Below are 18,911 nucleotides of genomic sequence, written 5' to 3' on the forward strand. Positions count from 1 at the left end.
CGCACTCACACTATTCAATCATACTATTCCTTGAATTTTGTAGTTTGCAATAAAATTGTGTTGTATTGCAAATATTAGCCTTTTTTAAAGCAGTATCTGAACCTTAGTGTTAAAAACATGGCAAATAAAATTGCTAAATTCTCCTGCAAATAATTGTGTAAAGAGGGAACCATCATACCATTAAAACATACGAGTGAATATTCATGGGCCCATCCAGTATGTGGGTTCAATGGCGTAATGGGGTTCATGTGACTGACTATGCAGCAGGGCTGGCTTTGCTGCCAATGTGTAAAACAAAGGAATACGGGACTGCAACATGCATATTGTGAAGGGGATTTTCATGGGCCCATCCAGTATGTGGGTTCCATGGCGTAATGGGGTGCATATGACTATGCAGCAGGGCTGGCCTTGCTGCCAATGTGTAAAACAAAGGAGTAGGGGAGTACGACATGCATACTGTGAAGTGGATTTTTATGGGCACATCCAGTATGTGGGCTCCAAGGTGTAATGGGGTGCATATGACTATGCAGCAGGGCTGGCCTTGCTGCCAGTGTGTAAAACAAAGGAGTAGGGGAGTACGACATGCATATTGTGAAGTGGATTTTCATGGGCCCATCCAGTATGTGGGTTCCAAGGCTTATTGGGGTGCATATGAATTGGTAGCAGGGCAGGCCTTGAATTAAATGCAACACTTTTTCAGGAGTCCCCCCTGTACATCTTATGAAAGGGGTATTGTGGTGCGTGGTAATTCTTGGCAGCCCATCCACTCACAGCATAGGCTACAACAGCTTAGGAGACCCACTGTTTCATAATGGCCCTTTAAGAAGATTAATGCCGCCTGATGCACCAGTAAAAATAGGCTCTGTGACTTTAAGGGTCCCTCCTTCATAAATGAAACAAGATGGGTCTGCTTATGTGTCACACACCACTTGGCCAGCTAGGGTTGTTAAATGTTACAATAACATTTCCCAGTGAATGCATTTGTAGTGGTTGAAAGCAATGTTAAAGTTGAAAAACGCTTCAAAAATGCTGAGTCTAAACTAAGCCTAAGTGGGGGGAGGAAATTTTCGGTCTGGGGTTAAATATTTGGCCTTACAGGCAAGTCATTAATCTGCAAAGGATGTACCTTGACATATTTCCCAGCAAAACCCGTTTTGGTTTTGTTTTAATGTTTTTTGTGGCACCGGGAAAAATGGCATGAATCTCGGAAAAAAGTGATTAAAGCTGTGAACTAGGAGTCAGGAATGCTTCCAGGGGCGATCCCTTGTGTCATTTGAACAGTGTTTACATCATTTTCAGACGTTTTTAGACCTTAAAAGGACCCCCAGGGGGGGATCACGGTAAAAATACTCGGGTCTCCCATAGACTTACATTGGGCCCGTTGTTCTGGCCGAGTACCTGAGTATTCCAATCTGCTCGACCCGAGCAACGAGCACCCGAGCATTTTAGTGCCCTCTCATCACTATTAGTAACATTACAGTAAAATGTAGGTATATACATGATTTTCATGAATTTCTATGAAAAAGGATAAACTTTGTGTATTAAAAAAAATAATATCCCATTTAAGGGGTTAGGGCATGTTAACCCATACTAGTAACTCCATTAAAGTGCAATTGAATTATAGATACAGGCGCTTGCTTTGGTAAATTCACAGATGAGTAATGAGCCCTCAATGATTGAGTTGTCATCCATTTAATCATAATAGAGACTCAGATATGCCACTCGATTTCTAGTCTTTCGAAATTCTTTGTCTGTTAGAAGCTACAAAAGAAAGTAAAGGAAACAAAGTTAGCAGCTTATCAATAAAGAAAGTTAACTGTTGCAACGTTATAGTGGGTCTGTCAGATAAAAGTAACGTAACCACATGGGAAAACAAGGGACCTAGCCCCTATACAAAAATCCTGCACACTGTCTGGGGCATGTGAGTACACAGTATTACTATAGCAGTGCATTATCTTTGCTGCAGCAGCTTGCTACATTGACACATCAGTCACTGTATTGAGAGTTTGCAGAATGAGATGAGTGAGCTCACTTCTGTAGGAACTTTATGGCTTCGATTCATCAAAGCAGTGTCACCAGAATTCTGGAGTAAATTGCTTTGAAAAGTTACAAAATATTTGCGCTACTTGGAGTGGTTCAAAAATGTGGCGACTTTTGGCTGTTTTAAGCCTGTTTCTCCCAGCTCTGTCAAAATAATGGGAGAAGCGCAGATGGTAATGGGGCACAGTGGGGGCATGATGCCACAGATATTCTAATACATGACGGGCTGCAGTGTACCTTATGCCAAAAATTTTACTCCAGTCCCTAACTGGAGGCCAGATTTATGAAACGGTCTTACAGAAAAAGCAGCCAATCACAGCACAGCTTTCTATTTTATCAGAGAAAATACAATATTAAATCACTTTCATGATTAGTTGCTATGAGTAGCAATGACAATTTGCGTACAAGCCTTTTTTATATTGTCTTTCTGATATTTTCTATTCCTGCATATCGTCTTGTAGAAGTACTATAGTTATGTTTTATTTAGATTAGTAGATTAAGGCTGTCAGACCTATCTCAGGTTATTTCTCATTGTAATCTGTAACTCTTACCTCTGACCTTAGTGTTTTCTTTTCCAGAGATGGCACCACCGACCACTCAGGTGATCCAAACCTTCCTGGCCAAGACACTTTCCTGCCCTGCTTAGTAGAATGTTCATATGTTCCAGGACTAGAAGGATATTAATTGGTGTTTGACATTTATAATAAAACTTTACTAGCTTGACACATGGGAGAACATTGGCTTCCAGACATAATATCATATTGCAACATACTACTGATAGCTAAACTTACTAGCAATCTTCCCATTGTGAACATTGCAGACATTATGTCTTAAAACAAAAGTTATTTATACATTTAACAACAATTAATTAAAATATAATAAGACCGTATTTACTTGATTTAACGTTTAGGTTTTCTATTCAGTTCAATGTGATTAAAAGGAGTATAACTTAATTGCTTTTTGTTACATAAATAATTATTATAGTTGGTGCCCATGTATGAATCAAATTGTATGTTTTGTAAGGATAGTGTTTTAAATGAACCTCTCGTTTGATTAATGTTGCTCAAACCTACGGACAGCATGAATATGAGGTGCAGCCAGGTATATCTTTGTCTGAAGGACTCTAAACCCTAGAGCAGTAAACTAGTGCCACAAAAAGTGCACTAGGCTGCAGTCAATCATAGCCCTCTCCAACACAAGGAAATAACACATTCCTATGAGCCAGAAGGCCACAGTAATTGTCAGAGACTAGTAGCCTCCCCTAGCCGAAGCCAAGGGAAAATCAATCTTGCTCCTAGCATCTGCCTGAACTTCCACCAAAGCAAAACTAGGAACCATCTATGGTTATACGCTCCCAAAAGAGGAGAGCCAGGAGAAAAGTGGCAGTGGAACCTGATGGCCACACTCCCTCTCCAAAAACTGGCCAAGAGGGAATGCGTAAGGGAACCACACCCTAAAAAGTCATAGTGACAGACTCACATGCAAAGGATGACACACAAGTAAACACCGGATTACTCACCGGTAATGCTCTTTTATAGACCCACGACAGCACCCACTTGAGAGAGGGGATCCGCCCCTAGGAACAGGAAACCCTATGGAGAGATAAAAGGGGCGGTCCCCCTCGCTCCCACAGTTGGGTTACAGAGATTGCGAGGAACCGCCCACCAGATTTAGTAGGCAATTTGATTTCATCATTTATCATTAGTTAACTTAAGTATGGCTAACTACAAGAACCAAAACACCCTTAATCGTGCTCCTATATAAAAATAACTTATTAGGGTGGGAAGTAAAGGGGTGCTGTCGTGGCTCTATAAAAGAGCATTACCGGTGAGTAATCCGGTGTTTTCTCTTCGCCACGACAGCACCCACTTGAGAGACTTTCAGAGATAGTCATTTGGGAGGGATCACAGTGTTAAGAACTGATCTACCAAAGGACAGGTCAGATGAAGTAGATAAATCCAATCTATAGTGATTATAGAAGGTAGTAGGAGAAGCCCAGGTTGCGGCCTTACATATTAGTTCTATTGGAACTTCCACTCGCTCGGCCCAGGATGATGCTATCGCCCGAGTGGAATGTGCTTTTACGGTCTCAGGCGGGTTCTCCCCTTTGGATGAATAGGCCAGACATATTGCATCCCGAATCCACCGAGATAAAGTACCCTTCGTGATTCCATCTCCTTTTCTATGACCCTGGAAGGAAACAAAGAGAGCCCTGCTCTTCCTCCAGGCGCTAGTTCTATCTAAATAGGCTATTATGGCTCTCCTCACATCTAATGTGTGGTATTTTTGTTCTTCCTGATTCGTAGGGTTATCATAGAAGGAGGGAAGGAAAATTTCTTGTGATCTATGAAATTTAGTGCATACTTTGGGTAAGTAGGAAGGGTCCGTATTTAGGACAATTCTATCTGGAAATATAGACATAAACGGTGGATCTATCGATAATGCCTGTATGTCACTTACTCTTCTAGCCGATACCAACGCGACAAGAAGAGCTGTCTTGATGGAGACGTGTTTTATGTGAGCTGAATGTAGTGGCTCAAAGGGGTGGTCTGTCAGAGCTTCGAGGACTAAATTAACATCCCAAGGTGGTACATGGGGAATTTGAACTGTCTCTGACCTTTGGCAAGCTGCGATAAACCTGGCTACCCACTTGTTACCTCCAATATCGTGAGCATATAAAGCACCAAGGGCAGAAATGTGTACTTTTAAGGTACTGACTGCCAGACCCAAATCGCGCCCTTTTTGAAGAAATTCTAGAATCATAGGAATATGAATTTCGTTTGATAGGGCTGTCGGGTAGAGGTTTAGAAATTTTTTCCACACTCTTACATAAATAGATGTGGTGGATTTTTTCCTACTTAGTAGCAGAGTGTCAATTACTTTGTTAGAAAACCCTCTCATCCTTAGCAGCTGCCTCTCAAATTCCAGGCTGTCAACCGTAGACCCTTCACATGAGGGTGGTTGAAGGGGCCCTGGAAGAGAAGATCCTGATCCTCCGGAAGGATCCACGGGTCTGAGATTGACATGGCTCTCAGCCAGGAAAACCATGGCCTCTTGGGCCAAACTGGAGCTATTAAGATCACGTTTTCTCTGTCCTCCTTTATCTTTCTGATCACAGTTGGAAGAAGAATTAACGGAGGGAAGGCATATGCTTTCTGGAATGTCCATGGGACTTGCAGAGAATCAAAGATATCTGGATTGTCGGATCGGAACAATGAAGCGAACTTTTTGACTTGTCTGTTGTGCCTCGTCGCAAAAAGGTCTATCTCGGGAGTGCCCCATTTTTTGACTATCATTAAAAAGATACGACGGTTGAGAACCCACTCTTCTTGGCGGAGAGTGTGGCGGCTGAGGAAATCCGCTTTTGGATTGTCGACTCCTCTCACATGTAGTGCTGATAAGGATAGGAGGTGCTCCTCTGCTATGGTTAGAATGTCGCCGGCTATAGACATGAGAGCTTCTGATCTTGTTCCCCCTTGGTGGTTTATGTATGCCACCACTGTCATGTTGTCTGAAAAGATTCTTGTATGCGTTCCGTGTAGCTGTGGAAGAAATTTACATAGGGCATGATAGATAGCCTTCAGTTCTTTTTTATTAGAAGAATCATTTGATTCTCTAAGAGACCACAGACCTTGAACTATTTGATCTCCTAAGTGTGCTCCCCAACCACTAGGACTGGCATCGGTGAAGATTGTTTTAGAAGGTTTAACCACCCAGGGAACCCCACTGGTAAAATTACTCTGATCTAACCACCAGGTAAGAGATTTTAACACGTCTGTTGGTAAGGATAACCGACTATCTAATTGGCCCTGTAATCTCTCTTCTTCTTGTAGAATTGTATACTGTAATTTTCTACTATTGAATTGAGCCCATGGGACAGCCGGAATACACGATGTGAAAGAACCAAGAAGGGACATCCCTTCTCTTAGGGAAATTAGGGGGTTATTAATCACCGATTGTACCTTGTTTATAATTGCTAATTGTTTAGAGTCTGGAAGAAAGCACCTTTGATCTATAGAATCTAGAATAAGCCCTAGGAATGTTTGTCGAGTTGTGGGGGACAATTTGGATTTTTCCCAGTTTACTAACCACCCCAATTCCTGCAGGGATGAAATTGTATCAAGTAAATGTTGATGGCATTGGGAAAGGGAGTTACCCACTATCAAAAGGTCATCTAAATATGGTATTACAAGTGTGTCTTTTAATCTCAAAAATGACATTACTTCTGACATTAATTTTGTGAAGACTCTCGGAGCTATCGACAGTCCAAAGGGCATTGCTGTATATTGAAAATGCCTTATTTGACCTTCCATCATAACTGCCACCCGTAGATATTGCTGATGTTCGATGAAGATTGGTAGATGGTAACACACATCTTTAAGGTCAAGTACTGCCATAAAGCAATGGGGAAACAGAAGCTTTATAGTTGATCGTATAGACTCCATTTTAAAAGTTTGGTTCTCTAAGAAGACGTTTAGTCTTTTCAGGTTAATCCGTCTGGTTTCGGAATCAAAAATAAAGGGGAATAAAACCCTCTTCCTTTTTGATGAAAAGGGACTTCCACTAGAACCCCTTTGGACAGGAGATTTATTATTTCCTGTTCTAAGGCCTCTTGTTGTGATTGAGACCTTAAGGAAGTCAATAAAAATGAGTCCGGAGGGACTCGGGCAAATTTTAATTTTAGACCCGTAGATATAAGGCTAGTTGCCCACGGATTGGAAGTCACTGTCAGCCATTGTGAACAGAAGAAAGACAACCTACCACCAATGGGTAGATCTGTCCTAACGGGGTTTATCCTCAGGTTTGAATGGACGTTTTCCGAAAAAAGCTCCTTTCTGTTTAAAGTCTTTATTAGTCCAGCGGTCTTGGTTTTTATAGTCCTTTCTTCTATTAAATATGGGCTTTCGGAACGCTCTCCTATAGGATGGGAGATAAGTATTATTGGGGAACCCCTTCTTCCTCTCACACGCTTTAGTTAGTATTTCATCTAACTTAGTACCAAATAGGTACTCACCCTGGCATGGAAGACCACATAATTTAGACTTCGTTTGGGGATCTCCTTTCCACCCCTTTAGCCATAAGGCTCGACGAGCCGCGTTAGTCAAACCTGCCGATTTGGCTGCTAACCGTATAGAATCAGCTGAGGAATCCGCTAAAAAGGCTGTAGCTCCTCTGATTAACGGCATGGAAGAGATCAGTTTATCCCGGGAAAGGCCACTTTTTAATCCTTCTTCTAAATCATTCAACCAGACTAACATGGACCTGGCAGTGCATGTTGCCGATATAGCCGGCCTGAAAGCTCCTGTACAGGATTCCCATGCTTTTTTTAAGAGGGAATCAGCTTTCCGGTCCAGCGGGTCTTGCAAGGAACCAGAATCTTCAACGGGTAGTAAAGATTTCCTAGAAGTGGATGCCACTGCTGCATCTACCTTCGGGGCTTTTAACCATATGGAGAAATCTTCGTCATTAAAGGGATAGCGTCTTTTTGATGAAGATGGCAATCCTCTTTGCCCCTGGCTTTCCCACTCCTTTTTGACTAAATTTTTTATCGCTGGAATTACAGGAAAAGAAGGTTTTTTCCTTTCTGACAGGCCAGCAAACATCATGTCCTGTGGTGTTTTAGGGATTTTCGTATCCTCAATGCCCATGGTGTTACAAACTGATTTGACTAAATTATCGATACTGTCTGTGGGAAAGCATGTATCCCGCTCATCATCTGAGGAAATGATCATTGGGGAACCATCCGAATCCTTATCTTCAATATCAGAAGACTGCTCAGACCTGGGGGAATTATATTTTTTCCTACCCTCAGGAATTTTTTCCGAGCTTCGGAAGGCCCGTAATTCTTCTCTAATCATACTCCTTATATCTTCCGACCTTACTGAAGATTCCTCACGTAAGGTGGATTCGATTCAAGACTGGCACAGCTTCTTTAATTAACTATCCGGGAGCGGCTGAGAACATAAAGCACATTGCTTGTGTTTGGTTTTCCCTGTTCTTTTTGTCTAAGGAATATAGACAAAGAGGGGGAGTATAATCAGCCCAAGAGGGTACACACACACTCACCCAGTGAAGTTGTTGTTACAATACTGGCTGATGAGGAGGAGACGGAGGTACAGATGGAGGAGCCGATCTGTAGCGCCCCCACCGCCGCAGGGCCGAGGGGTACCCGGTACCGGGCCTCTGAGTCTCTGCTGTGGGGTTGTCACGGTGGCTAGGCCCGGTCCGTGACCCTGCTGGTGGGGAGGCGACGTACAGTGAACGTTATGATGGATGTGGATAGTGGTAGTGGTGCGGTGTAATGCCGGTCACAGCAAATAACGAGGACACCAGTTTGCAGTCTCTTTACCTCTTTACTGAAGGTCTCTGGGTCCTCAGTCCGGATTCCGGTTTACCAGGCTGAGCAAGTCCAGCCGGTCCAATGGCACCTCCAGAGTTCTCTTTGCAGGTGGAAATCTGTGCCTTCCTGCTAGCGCTATGTGTTGTGGTCCTTCCCTGCTGTGCTTACGGAAAGTCCCCACAACTGTTGTGTCTGTTTCTTAAGTTCCCTCACAACTCGATTAGATGATGTTCTGCTAATCCTCCGTCCCTCCCTGATGTTGCGGTTAGGACGGCACCCGTTTGACGGGTAGGCTCGGAGCTCTTCCGGGACCCTAGAGTCGCCCCTCTCCACAAGTTGCCCCCCAAGACTGCATAGGTGATTTAGGTGAGACAGCCCGCCTGAGACTGACTGTCCTGCCGTAGGTTTGAAGTATTGCCTGAAGCTGTATATAGAAATACTTCCTCGGCGTTCCGGCCACCGGTAGTTTGCGCCTCAGTAGGATGTTGCCTCGGTCTTACAGCACGACTCCTACTGGTATTCTCCTTGTTGCTTTGATCTCGTTTCTCACTCAGCACAATCTATCTCGCTTCTAATCCTTCCTTGGGCACCGCCGCTATGCTGAGCAGGCATGGTCCTGTTACGTTCTTTCCTGTAGCCAGGCCTCTGTCAGGATCCCACTCCTGACAGGGACCCTACCGAATCTTCCCCCACAACACCCTCTGCCACAAGGTGTTGCCTGGTTCCAACCCAGTCAGCTTTCTCCCTAACTTCCTGCCTGACCCCCAGTTTTACCAGTATGTGAGGAGTGGCCTAATGAATAGAACCCTTAGCTCCCCCTGGAGGCCCGGCTGTGAAATGTATTGGTGTCTGTGATACCTGGTCAGATGAACTCCTTCAGTGCCATCAGACGTACCATGGCTCCCCTTAGTGGCGGAGCCACAGTACTGCAATGACCAGGACTCTGGGGCGCTGCAGATCGGCCTGATTTTTTATCTCTGGTGCTTTTAGAAGAAGAAGCTCTGCGACTGCTGCTTGTCCGGCTACCAGGCATAATAGCGGTGACTTCGGATGAAGCCATCGCCGGGTCCTGGGGAGATGCCATGATGGACGCCGGAGGATCAGTGTCGGCGTCCTTTTCTAATGGGGGCCACCATCTTCTTCCTGCCGCACCCGGAAGTGACCGCTACATCCGGGTCGTGGCCATGCTGTATGCGCCTGCGCACCCACCAGCGTTAGCGCAGGTGCCGTCCTCCTCCTAACTCACCCCGGAAGTTGCGATAATGCTTCCGGGGGACAGTACACCGGACCCACGCTGCCTGCGCACCATCGGAGATGGCGCCGCAGGATCTCCTTACCCCAGCGATTCGGTCCCCGCAGGTCCGCTGGGTGGATCTTCGTGAGCCAGGCGACTCCCCTCACGGTACCTGCCAGCAGAGGGGGGAAGCTGCCATAGGACCCCCGACGCTGCTTCCAGCTTCTGGAGCCCTTGCCGTCCCATAAAGGTAAACTGCGCAAGCGGCATCCAGGCTGGGTATCCTCTTCTCTCCAAGCGTTTCCCGTAGGAACAGGAAACCAACTGTGGGAGCGAGGGGGACCGCCCCTTTTATCTCTCCATAGGGTTTCCTGTTCCTAGGGGCAGATCCCCTCTCTCAAGTGGGTGCTGTCGTGGCGAAGAGAAAAAAACAATTAGAATAAATAATGACATTTATCTGGTGTAATACTAGCAGGACCTTCAAATTGGAATTTAAAAAAACCCCATCCTAGTCAAAAGGCCAGGATAAAGGTGTGTGCTATCTAGGTCGGTCTAGGCCAAAACTGCCTTTCCAAATGATACTACAATTGATCTTAGTCAAAAAGATGAGACTACTCTAGCGTAGACCTGGGCAAAGTGCGGTCCGTGGGCCACATCTGGCCCTCTGGCTATTCAAGTCCAGCCCACGGACCGAGACAGCTGAAGGGGTGAAAAGAATGTCCCATGGGCCACACTGTGTCCGCCCGCCTACTCGGTGTCTTCACATTCATTCGCCATCCACGTTGACTGCATTGCTGGAGGAGTGGCCTTCAGCTCCTTCCTCCACCAATCAGCGTGTGAAACAGCTGACGCGATGATGTCACGTAAAGGCCTGTGCACACAAGGTCAAACTTTCTTTGCATTGCAGTAGTCTTGCGTGTGTAGGCAGTGGCATTTTTTATGCTAGGGGCACAGTGTGGGGCCAAATTAAATCAGAAAAGATTGAATCAGAAGATTGAAAGGCACAATATACCGCTTGGTGCTGAAACCAGGACCTGGAAATAACAAGTTCCAATACTGGGTTTGTGTTTTAAAGTGAATCTCTCACTGGGCTTGACTGATATGAAGTCCGCAAGGACAGGGTTCTCTCCCCCTCTGTACCAGTCTGTCACTGTAAACTTGTTTACTGTAAACGATATCTATAACTCTGCATGTAACCCCTTTCTCATGTACAGCACCATGGAGTTAATGGTGCTATATAAATGAATAATAATAATAATAATAATATTATGAGATATGGCCACCACATTTCATGCCTGATATACAGCATTCTATAATGCTGTATATCAACCCTCAACTCGACTTGAAAGATAGGAAAAAGAGCTTTTAGTATACTTGAGGGGTGTTGTTGATCTTGGTCCAGCACCTCTCTTCTTCTTGTGATGCCATCCTCTTTCTTGCTTTGCATGGATGACGTGTCCCTACATCATCCACACAGTATCCTCAGCATTGCACTCCTGCGCAGGTGTACCTCTCTGCCCTGACTAGGGTCTCTTTGCTGGGGCTCTTTGACCTTTCCTGGCACCTGCACAGTGCAATACTTTCCTCTACCCTCAACAGGGCAGAAAAGTACGCCAGCGTAGGAGAGCGATTTCAGGGATGACGAAGGGATGCGTCATCCACACGAAGTAAGAAGAAGCATAGTATGGTGAGAAGAAGGGAGACCAAGAAGATTAACACCCTTTGGACCAGACCGTCCCACAGTTGAGTATAATAAAAGCTCTTTCTCTTATCATTCAGGTCAGGTTGGGGGCTTGTATACAGCATTTTAAAATGCTGTATATCAACCCTGAAAGGTGATGGCCATATCTCATATCAATCAAACATGGTGACAGGTTCCCTTTAAGCTATGTTTTGATGCTTTAATTACATTTTAAACTTGGCTGTGGAGCTCTATTTCTATTGATGCCTAGTTCAAGTGGTGAGTTTATGATAGAAGATTATTTATGGTGCTGTGCTTATATTTTAAAGTGAACCTGTCAGCAGAATTGTGCTCAGTAAACTACACACACTGTTAGGTTGGCACTGTTATACTGATTAAAAAGATACCTTGGTTGATGAAATCCATCTTGTGGTTGTTGTTTAACCCCTTTCCCACCCAAAACTTATCCATACGTCCCTGTGACATGGGCCTTATTGACCTGGGATGTATGGATACATCCTGGTGATTGTGCAAGCACAGAGGCTGTGCGCGCTCGATCATCACCCCGGGTGTCAGCTGATTCTAACAGCTGACAACCAACACTCAGTACCAGGAGCTGTCCCGCATCACTTCCAGTACTTCAACCCCCTAAATGCTGTGATCGAACTCGATCGCAGCATTTTGTGAGCAGGCAGAAAGAAGACAGCCCCTCTGCTCTTGGATTGGAGACCCCGCAACATCATTGTGGGTTGTCGTGGGGTTCTGATCATTGCCATGGTGACCGAATGTTGTCATGACAGCATCTGAGTTACCAGAGCTAGCAAAGTTGCTTGATCATGCTCAGAGCATAATCAGCGACTTTGTCTCTCAGTGCAGCGCTGACAGTTTGTATAGCATAGGCATGCTCCTATACACGCGATCAGCCTGCAAAAAATGACAGTTCCATAGTGGGAATAAGTAAAAAAAAAAGTTTTTTAAAATGTTTAAAAGAACAAACGAACAAAAAAATTATAAAAAAATAAAATATATTGTACCCATAAATAAATATTTTTACATAAAAAAATATAAACAATAAAAGTAAACGTATTTGGCATTGTCCCATCCAGAATGACCCGACCTATGAAACTGTCCAACTAGTTAACCCCTTTAGTGAACATCATAAAAAAATAAATAAAAAACAAGGCATAAAACAATGCTTTATCATCATACCGCCAAACAAACAGTAAAACACGGTCAAAAAGACGAATGTAAATAAACATGGAACTGCTGAAAATGGCATCTTGTCCTGCAATAAACAAGCCATCATACAGCTCCATCAGCAGATAAAAAAAGTGATAGCTCTTAAAATAAAGCGATGCAACAATAATTATTTTTTCTATGAAATAACTTTTATTGCGTAAAAGTGCCAATACATAACAAACTACCGCATATACTCGAGTATAAGCCGACCCGAATATAAGCCGACCCCCGTTATTTTGCCACAAAAAAACTGGGAAAACTTAATGACTCGAGTATAAGCCTAGGGTGGGAAATGCAGCAGCTACTGGTAAATGTCAAAAGTAAAAATGGATACCAATAAAAGTAAAATTAATTGAGACATCAGTAGGATAAGTGTTTTTGAATATCCATATTGAATCAGGAGCCTCATATAATGCTCCATAAAGTTTATGATGGCCCCATAAGATGCTCCATATTAAAATATGCCCCATATAATCCTGCATAAAGGTTAATAATGGCCCCATAAGATGCTCCATAGACACATTTGCCAAATATAATGCTGCACAAATGTTGATTATGGCCCCATAAGATGCTCCATAAAGATATTTGCCCTATATAATGCTGCCCAAACCTTGATTATGGCCCCATAAGATGCTCCAAAAAGATATTTGCCCCATATAGTGCTGCACAAACCTTGATTATGGCCCCATAAGACGCTCCATACAGACATTTACCCCATACAATGCTGCACAAACGTTGATTATGGCCCCATACAGACACTTGCCCCATATAGTGCTGCACAAACATTGATTATGGCCCCATACAGACACTTGCGCCATATAGTGCTACACAAACGTTGATTATGGCTCCATACAGACACTTGCCCCAGATAGTGCTGCACAAACGTTATTGCCCCATAAGATGTTCCATACAGACACTTACCCCATATAGTGTTGCACAAACGTTCATTATGGCCCCATACAGACACTTGCTCCATATAATGCTGCACAAACGTTGATTATGGTCCCATACAGACACTTGCCCCATATAGTGCTGCACAAATGTTGATTATGGCCCCCTAAGATGCTCCTTACAGACACTTGCCCCATTTGCTGTTGCTGCGATAAAAAAAAAAAAATCACATACTCACCCCTCCTGTTGTGAATTCTGTTCTCGGACTCCCTCCTGTGGTTGTGAATGGTACTTTGGTTGGTTCTGCTCCTGGGCTCCCTCTGGTGGCTTCGAGTGGAACTGCTGGTCGCTGAGGTTGGCTTTATCAGCTGCTCTCGTTTATTGCTATGCCCCTTCCCTATTTAACTCCACTCAGATCGTTACTTCATGCCAGCTGTCATTGTTTCAGTATTGGTTTAGATCTCTCTTGGACTTCTCTGAGGACCTGTCTACTCCAGCAGAAGCTAAGTCTTTGCTAGTTCATTTGTTGTTACTGCTAATTTCTAGTCCAGCTTGCTATCATGATGTTCCCTTGCTAGCTGGAAGCTCTGGGGTGCAGAGTGGCACCTCCACACCGTGAGTCGGTGTGGGGAGTCTTTTTGCTTACTCTGCGTGGTTTTTTGTAGTCTTTTGTGCTGACCGCATAGATCCCTTTTCTACCCTCTGACTATTTAGTGAAATCTGGCCTCCTTTGCTAAAATCTGTTTCATTCCTGTGTTTGTGACTTTCCTCTTAACTCACCATCAATATATGTGGGGGTCTGCCTTTACCTTTGGGGAATTTCTCTGAGGCAAGGTAAGGCTTCTATTTCTATCTTTAGGTGTAGTTAGCTCTTAGGCTGTGAAGAGGCGTCTAGGGAGAGTTAGGTACGCTCCACGGCTATTTCTAGTTGTGTGCGATAGGAGTAGGGTTGCGGTCAGCAGAGTTCCCACTTACCCAGAGCTAGTCCCGTTTTTGAATTTACTCATCAGGTCATTCCGGGTGCTCCTAACCACCAGGTCCATAACACCCTCCGTCGCTCAGGCCCCCGGCACTTTCAATATTCACCTGCTCCTCTTTCCGGCGCCGCTCCATCTTCAGCATCTTCTGCACTGATGTTCAGGCAGAGGGCGTGCACGAACCACGTCACCGCGCCCTCTGACCTGAGCGTCACTGCAGAAGATGCTGAAGACGGAGTGGCGCCGGAACGAGGAGCAGGTGAATATCGCGCAGCACTCCCCTCCCTGTTATACTCACCTGCTCCTGGCGCTGTGCAGTCCCTGCTTCCCCGGCGCTGCAGCTTCTCCCTGTACTGAGCAGTCACTGTTACCGCTCATTACAGTAATTAATATGCGGCTCCACCCCTATGGGAGGTGGACCCGTATATTCTTTATTGTAATGAGCGGTACCATGTGACCTCTCAGTACAGGAAGAAGCAGGGGAGCCAGGGACCTGCAGAGACCGCCTCAGGAGCAGGTGAGTATAATTAGACAGCCCCCGCTCCCCCTCCCCTGCCGACCCCTGGGTATGACTTGAGTATAAGCTGAGAAGGGGACTTTCAGCCCCACAAAAAGGGCTGAAAATCTTGGCTTATACTCAAGTATATACGGTATATAAATTGGGTATCACTGTAATTGTACTGACCCAAAGAATACAACTGCCTTATCAATTTTACCAAGTGGGGAACAAAAATTCCTGAATTGAAGGTTTTTGTTCATTCTGCCTCCCAAAAATCGGAATAGAAAACAATCAAAAAGTTTCATGTGTCTGAAAATAGTACATAGTAATAAAAATGTCAACTCGTCCTGCAAAACAAAGGCCCTCACAAGACTTTGCGGGCCGAAATATGGAAAAATTATGGCTCTCAAAACATGAGTTACCAAAAACTAGTTTTTGCAATAAAAAGCGTCTTTTAGTATGTGACAGTAGCCAAACATTAAAACCCGGTATAAATCTGGTATCGCTGTAGTCACACCGGCCTGATGAATAGTCGCCTAATCACTTATACCGCATGAGGAACAATGTAAAATATAAATAAAACCAATTCTTAACCTGCTGTCTTGTTCAGGATAGTAGTAAGGCTCGGCGCACATTTACCCTGCTCAGTGCTTACATCGGGGTTTCCATGTAAATCTCTGAAATACCTGATTCATACAGAACACCAGTTGGAAGATTCCCTATAAGGCCTTGGTCACACTTGCGAATTCAATGCGAGAAACTTGCGCGAGTCTCTTGCATCAATACCTGGCCCTGCTGCTGGCACTCGGGACCAGATTGTGCGGCTGCATGTATTTCTATGCTGAATGCTGAATGCTCAGGTCCCAAGTGCCGGCAGCAGTGCCGGGTATTGATGCGCGAGTTTCTCGCATTGAACTCGCAAGTATGACCCCGGCCTAATAAGGCAGATGGAGGCACTGTGGACACCATAGGACCTGTGATCTAGCTGTGTCTTTTTAGGATTGCATAAAAGTGCCGTCGGCCACAGCTTTGTGCACTTCTGAAAAGAAGAACAACAGTGAACAGAGGCCAGACGGAGTCCAGAGTAACTCTGATGCCTCATTATAGTGAATGGATCCCTTGGGGATTTCATCTAAATCACATCACTCAGAGATTTAGATGGAAACCCAGATGTAAGTTCTCAGTGTAGCGCGCCAGATAAATGTGATCCCAAACTTTATGTAAAACATTCCCAGTTAAAGCTTCAATGGAAATATAGGGCTTCCATTTTACCAGTAGTACAAACGATGTGGAAAAGTGAAGTGGCTCCTTGCTCCTCAAAAGAAATTCAGCAATTTCTGTGCACCCAAATCCAAATCCCCCTCCCATTCTGAGCCCTACAGTGTACCTAAACCACATATAGCGGCACAAGTTTGGCATTTCTGAAGTGATGAGAGGCTACCTAACTTACGGTTGGATGTTTCCAGAAGCATGAGCTGGGCATGACATACTGGTGACCGCAATGTACTGATCACTACAACGTAATGGTATCAGGATCCTGTCAGCACCGGCAAACTGCCACGGCTGAGCAGGGTGACTCACCCACACTGTGGGAGAGCCCGGGATCAGATGCCGCAGGGAAAGCTCAGGCAGACAGGACCTGAGCAGCATGGCGAGAGGGGACGCTGAGGATAGCAGGAAGCAGAAGGACCTGCGATCATGTGACCACAGGGGCAGGGCTTAGCATCCTGCTTCTGGAGATGAGTGCAGGATGCTACAGGGTCCCTGGAGTAGAGGAGAGAGGAACTCAGGTCTAACAAACAGGGGTCATACACGGAGAGGGCGGTGCAGTACAGGAGGGGTGAGCAGAGAATAGTCAGAACGTAGACAAGGAGTCATACACAGAGATAGCAGCGTAGTACAGGAGGGACAGGCAGAATTCTTAACGGGGACAGAACCAGATCAGAACCAGACAAGCATAAAGTAGCACAGGCACAAAGCACAACAGGGTCACACACATTCAGCCAAGGGTCATTTTTAAGCGACGAGGAATGACCCCACAATGAGGCTATAAGAAGCCTCCCAGAATCCCAGAGTGAGGCAGACCAGATTAACCTCTGAACTACCTAATCCCACAAACTAAGCAGATCATGACGAATGGTCATTACAGCGTACTGGTCACTACAACGGGCAACATTCATTGCTGCTTGTTTCTGGAAAACACTCATGGAGTCAAAATAGTCCCTACACCTGTAGAAAAATTCCCAAAGAGGTATAATTTCTAAAATGGGGTCAGTTGAGGGGGGATTCTGCTCTTATAAAAATTAGGGGCTCTGTATATGGAGTCCACAAACTATTCTAGGAAAATCTGGGCACAAGGAGGCAAATAGCGCTCCATTCCTCCCGTATGTCTCTGTATGGCTAAGCAGTACTGTACAGCCACATATGGGGTATTGCCACATTCAGTAGAAACTGATGGACACATTTTGGTGCCATTTCTACCCACTTCTTGTGTGAAAATGTAAAATCTGGGGCTAAAACCAATATTTTGGTTGTAAAAATGTAAAATAATTTTTCTTCACTGCCCAATGGCATAACATTCTGTGACACACCTATGGTGTCAATATGATCATTGCACCCCTAGATGAATTCATTGAGATAGGTAGATGTTTGTAAAATGGAGTCACTTATGGGGGGGTTCTGCTGTTTTAGCAACTCAGAGGCTCTCCCTGTGGGTCAAGGCACCCGCAAACCATAGCAGTAAAATCTGCACTATAGTATGGTGCGCCTTGCCTTCTGAGCTTTGCACTGTGCCTGAAAAATATTTCCCGATTACATGCAGGGTATTGGTGCACTCAGGAAAAAATGGTCCTCAGTTTGTTGTAAAAAAAAAATTCCTATTAGCTCTTGGAAAAATTAAAAACTTGAGGATAAAACAACATTTAGTGGTAAAAATATAATTTATTCTTTGTTCACTAGATAAATTAATTGGGGAGTGTAGTTTCTAAAATGAGTTCATATATGGAGGGTTTCTGTTATTCTGCCACCTCAGGGGCTCTACCAATGTGACATGACACCCTCAAACGATTCCAGAAAAATCTGAACTCCAATATGGTGCCTCTTCCATTCTGATCTTTGCACTGCACTAAATTTTGCACTGTGCCTCAAAAGTAATATTCCCTCACATTTGGGGTATCGGCGTTCTCAGAAGCAATTGCACAACAAATTTTATGGTGCAATTTCTCCTGTTATACTTGTGAAAATAAAAAAAAATGGGGCTAAAATAACATTTTTATGGGGTAAATGTGATTTTTTTTTTTATTGTCACAGCTCAACGTTATAAACTTCTCTGAAGCATCTGGGGGTTTAAAGTGCTCATCACACATCTACATACATTACTTGAGCGGTCTAGTTTCCAAAATGTGGTCACTTATGGTGGGTTTCCACTGTTTAGGTACATCAGGGGCTCTGCAAGTGGGACATGATGCTCGCTAATGATTTCAGGAAATTTTACATTCAAAAAGTCAAATGACGCTCCTTTCTTTCCAAGCCTTGCTGAGCGCCCAAACAGTAGTCTTTCTCCCTCATATGGGGTATCAGCGTACTCTGCAGATATTGCACTACAAATTGTATGGTGCAATTGCTCGTTACCCTTATGAAAATGCCAAATTTGGGGCTAAAAAACACATTTTGTGAGAAAAATTTGATTTTTTTTATTTTTATGCCTCAATGTTATAAACTTCTGTGAAGCATCTGAGGGTTCAATGTGCTCACCACACACATAGATCAGTTCCTTGGTGTCATTTGTTAAGGAAGTTCACTGTTTAGGCACATCAGGGGCTCTACAATTGTGATATGGCATCTGCTAATTGTTCCAGCAAATTTTGCATTTAAAAAGTCAAATGGCGCTCGTTTCCTTCCGAGCGCTGCCGTGCGCCCCATCAGCATGCTCAGGAGAAATTGCACAACAGATTTTGTGGTCCATTATTTTCCGGTTACCCTTGTGAAAATAAAAAAGAAAAAATTGAAAT

The 18,911-nt window shown here is 44.4% G+C and overlaps 1 protein-coding gene across 1 annotated transcript in view; it reads right to left on the minus strand.

Annotated features, from left to right (window-relative positions):
* Positions 1-1,676: 1,676 nt before the first annotated feature.
* Positions 1,677-18,911, minus strand: part of CIMAP3 (ciliary microtubule associated protein 3) — a 76,094-nt gene continuing 58,859 nt past the window's right edge. The window contains exons 5-6 of the mRNA XM_077295425.1: positions 2,592-2,709; positions 1,677-1,761 (exon numbers count right to left, since the gene is read on the minus strand). Of these exons, the coding sequence (XP_077151540.1) occupies positions 1,693-1,761; positions 2,592-2,709 (187 nt within the window). The 3' untranslated portion in view covers positions 1,677-1,692. The remainder of the gene's footprint in view (positions 1,762-2,591; positions 2,710-18,911) is intronic.

This window comes from Ranitomeya variabilis, chromosome 3 (assembly GCF_051348905.1).
Source record: "Ranitomeya variabilis isolate aRanVar5 chromosome 3, aRanVar5.hap1, whole genome shotgun sequence".
NCBI lineage: Eukaryota > Metazoa > Chordata > Amphibia > Anura > Dendrobatidae > Ranitomeya > Ranitomeya variabilis.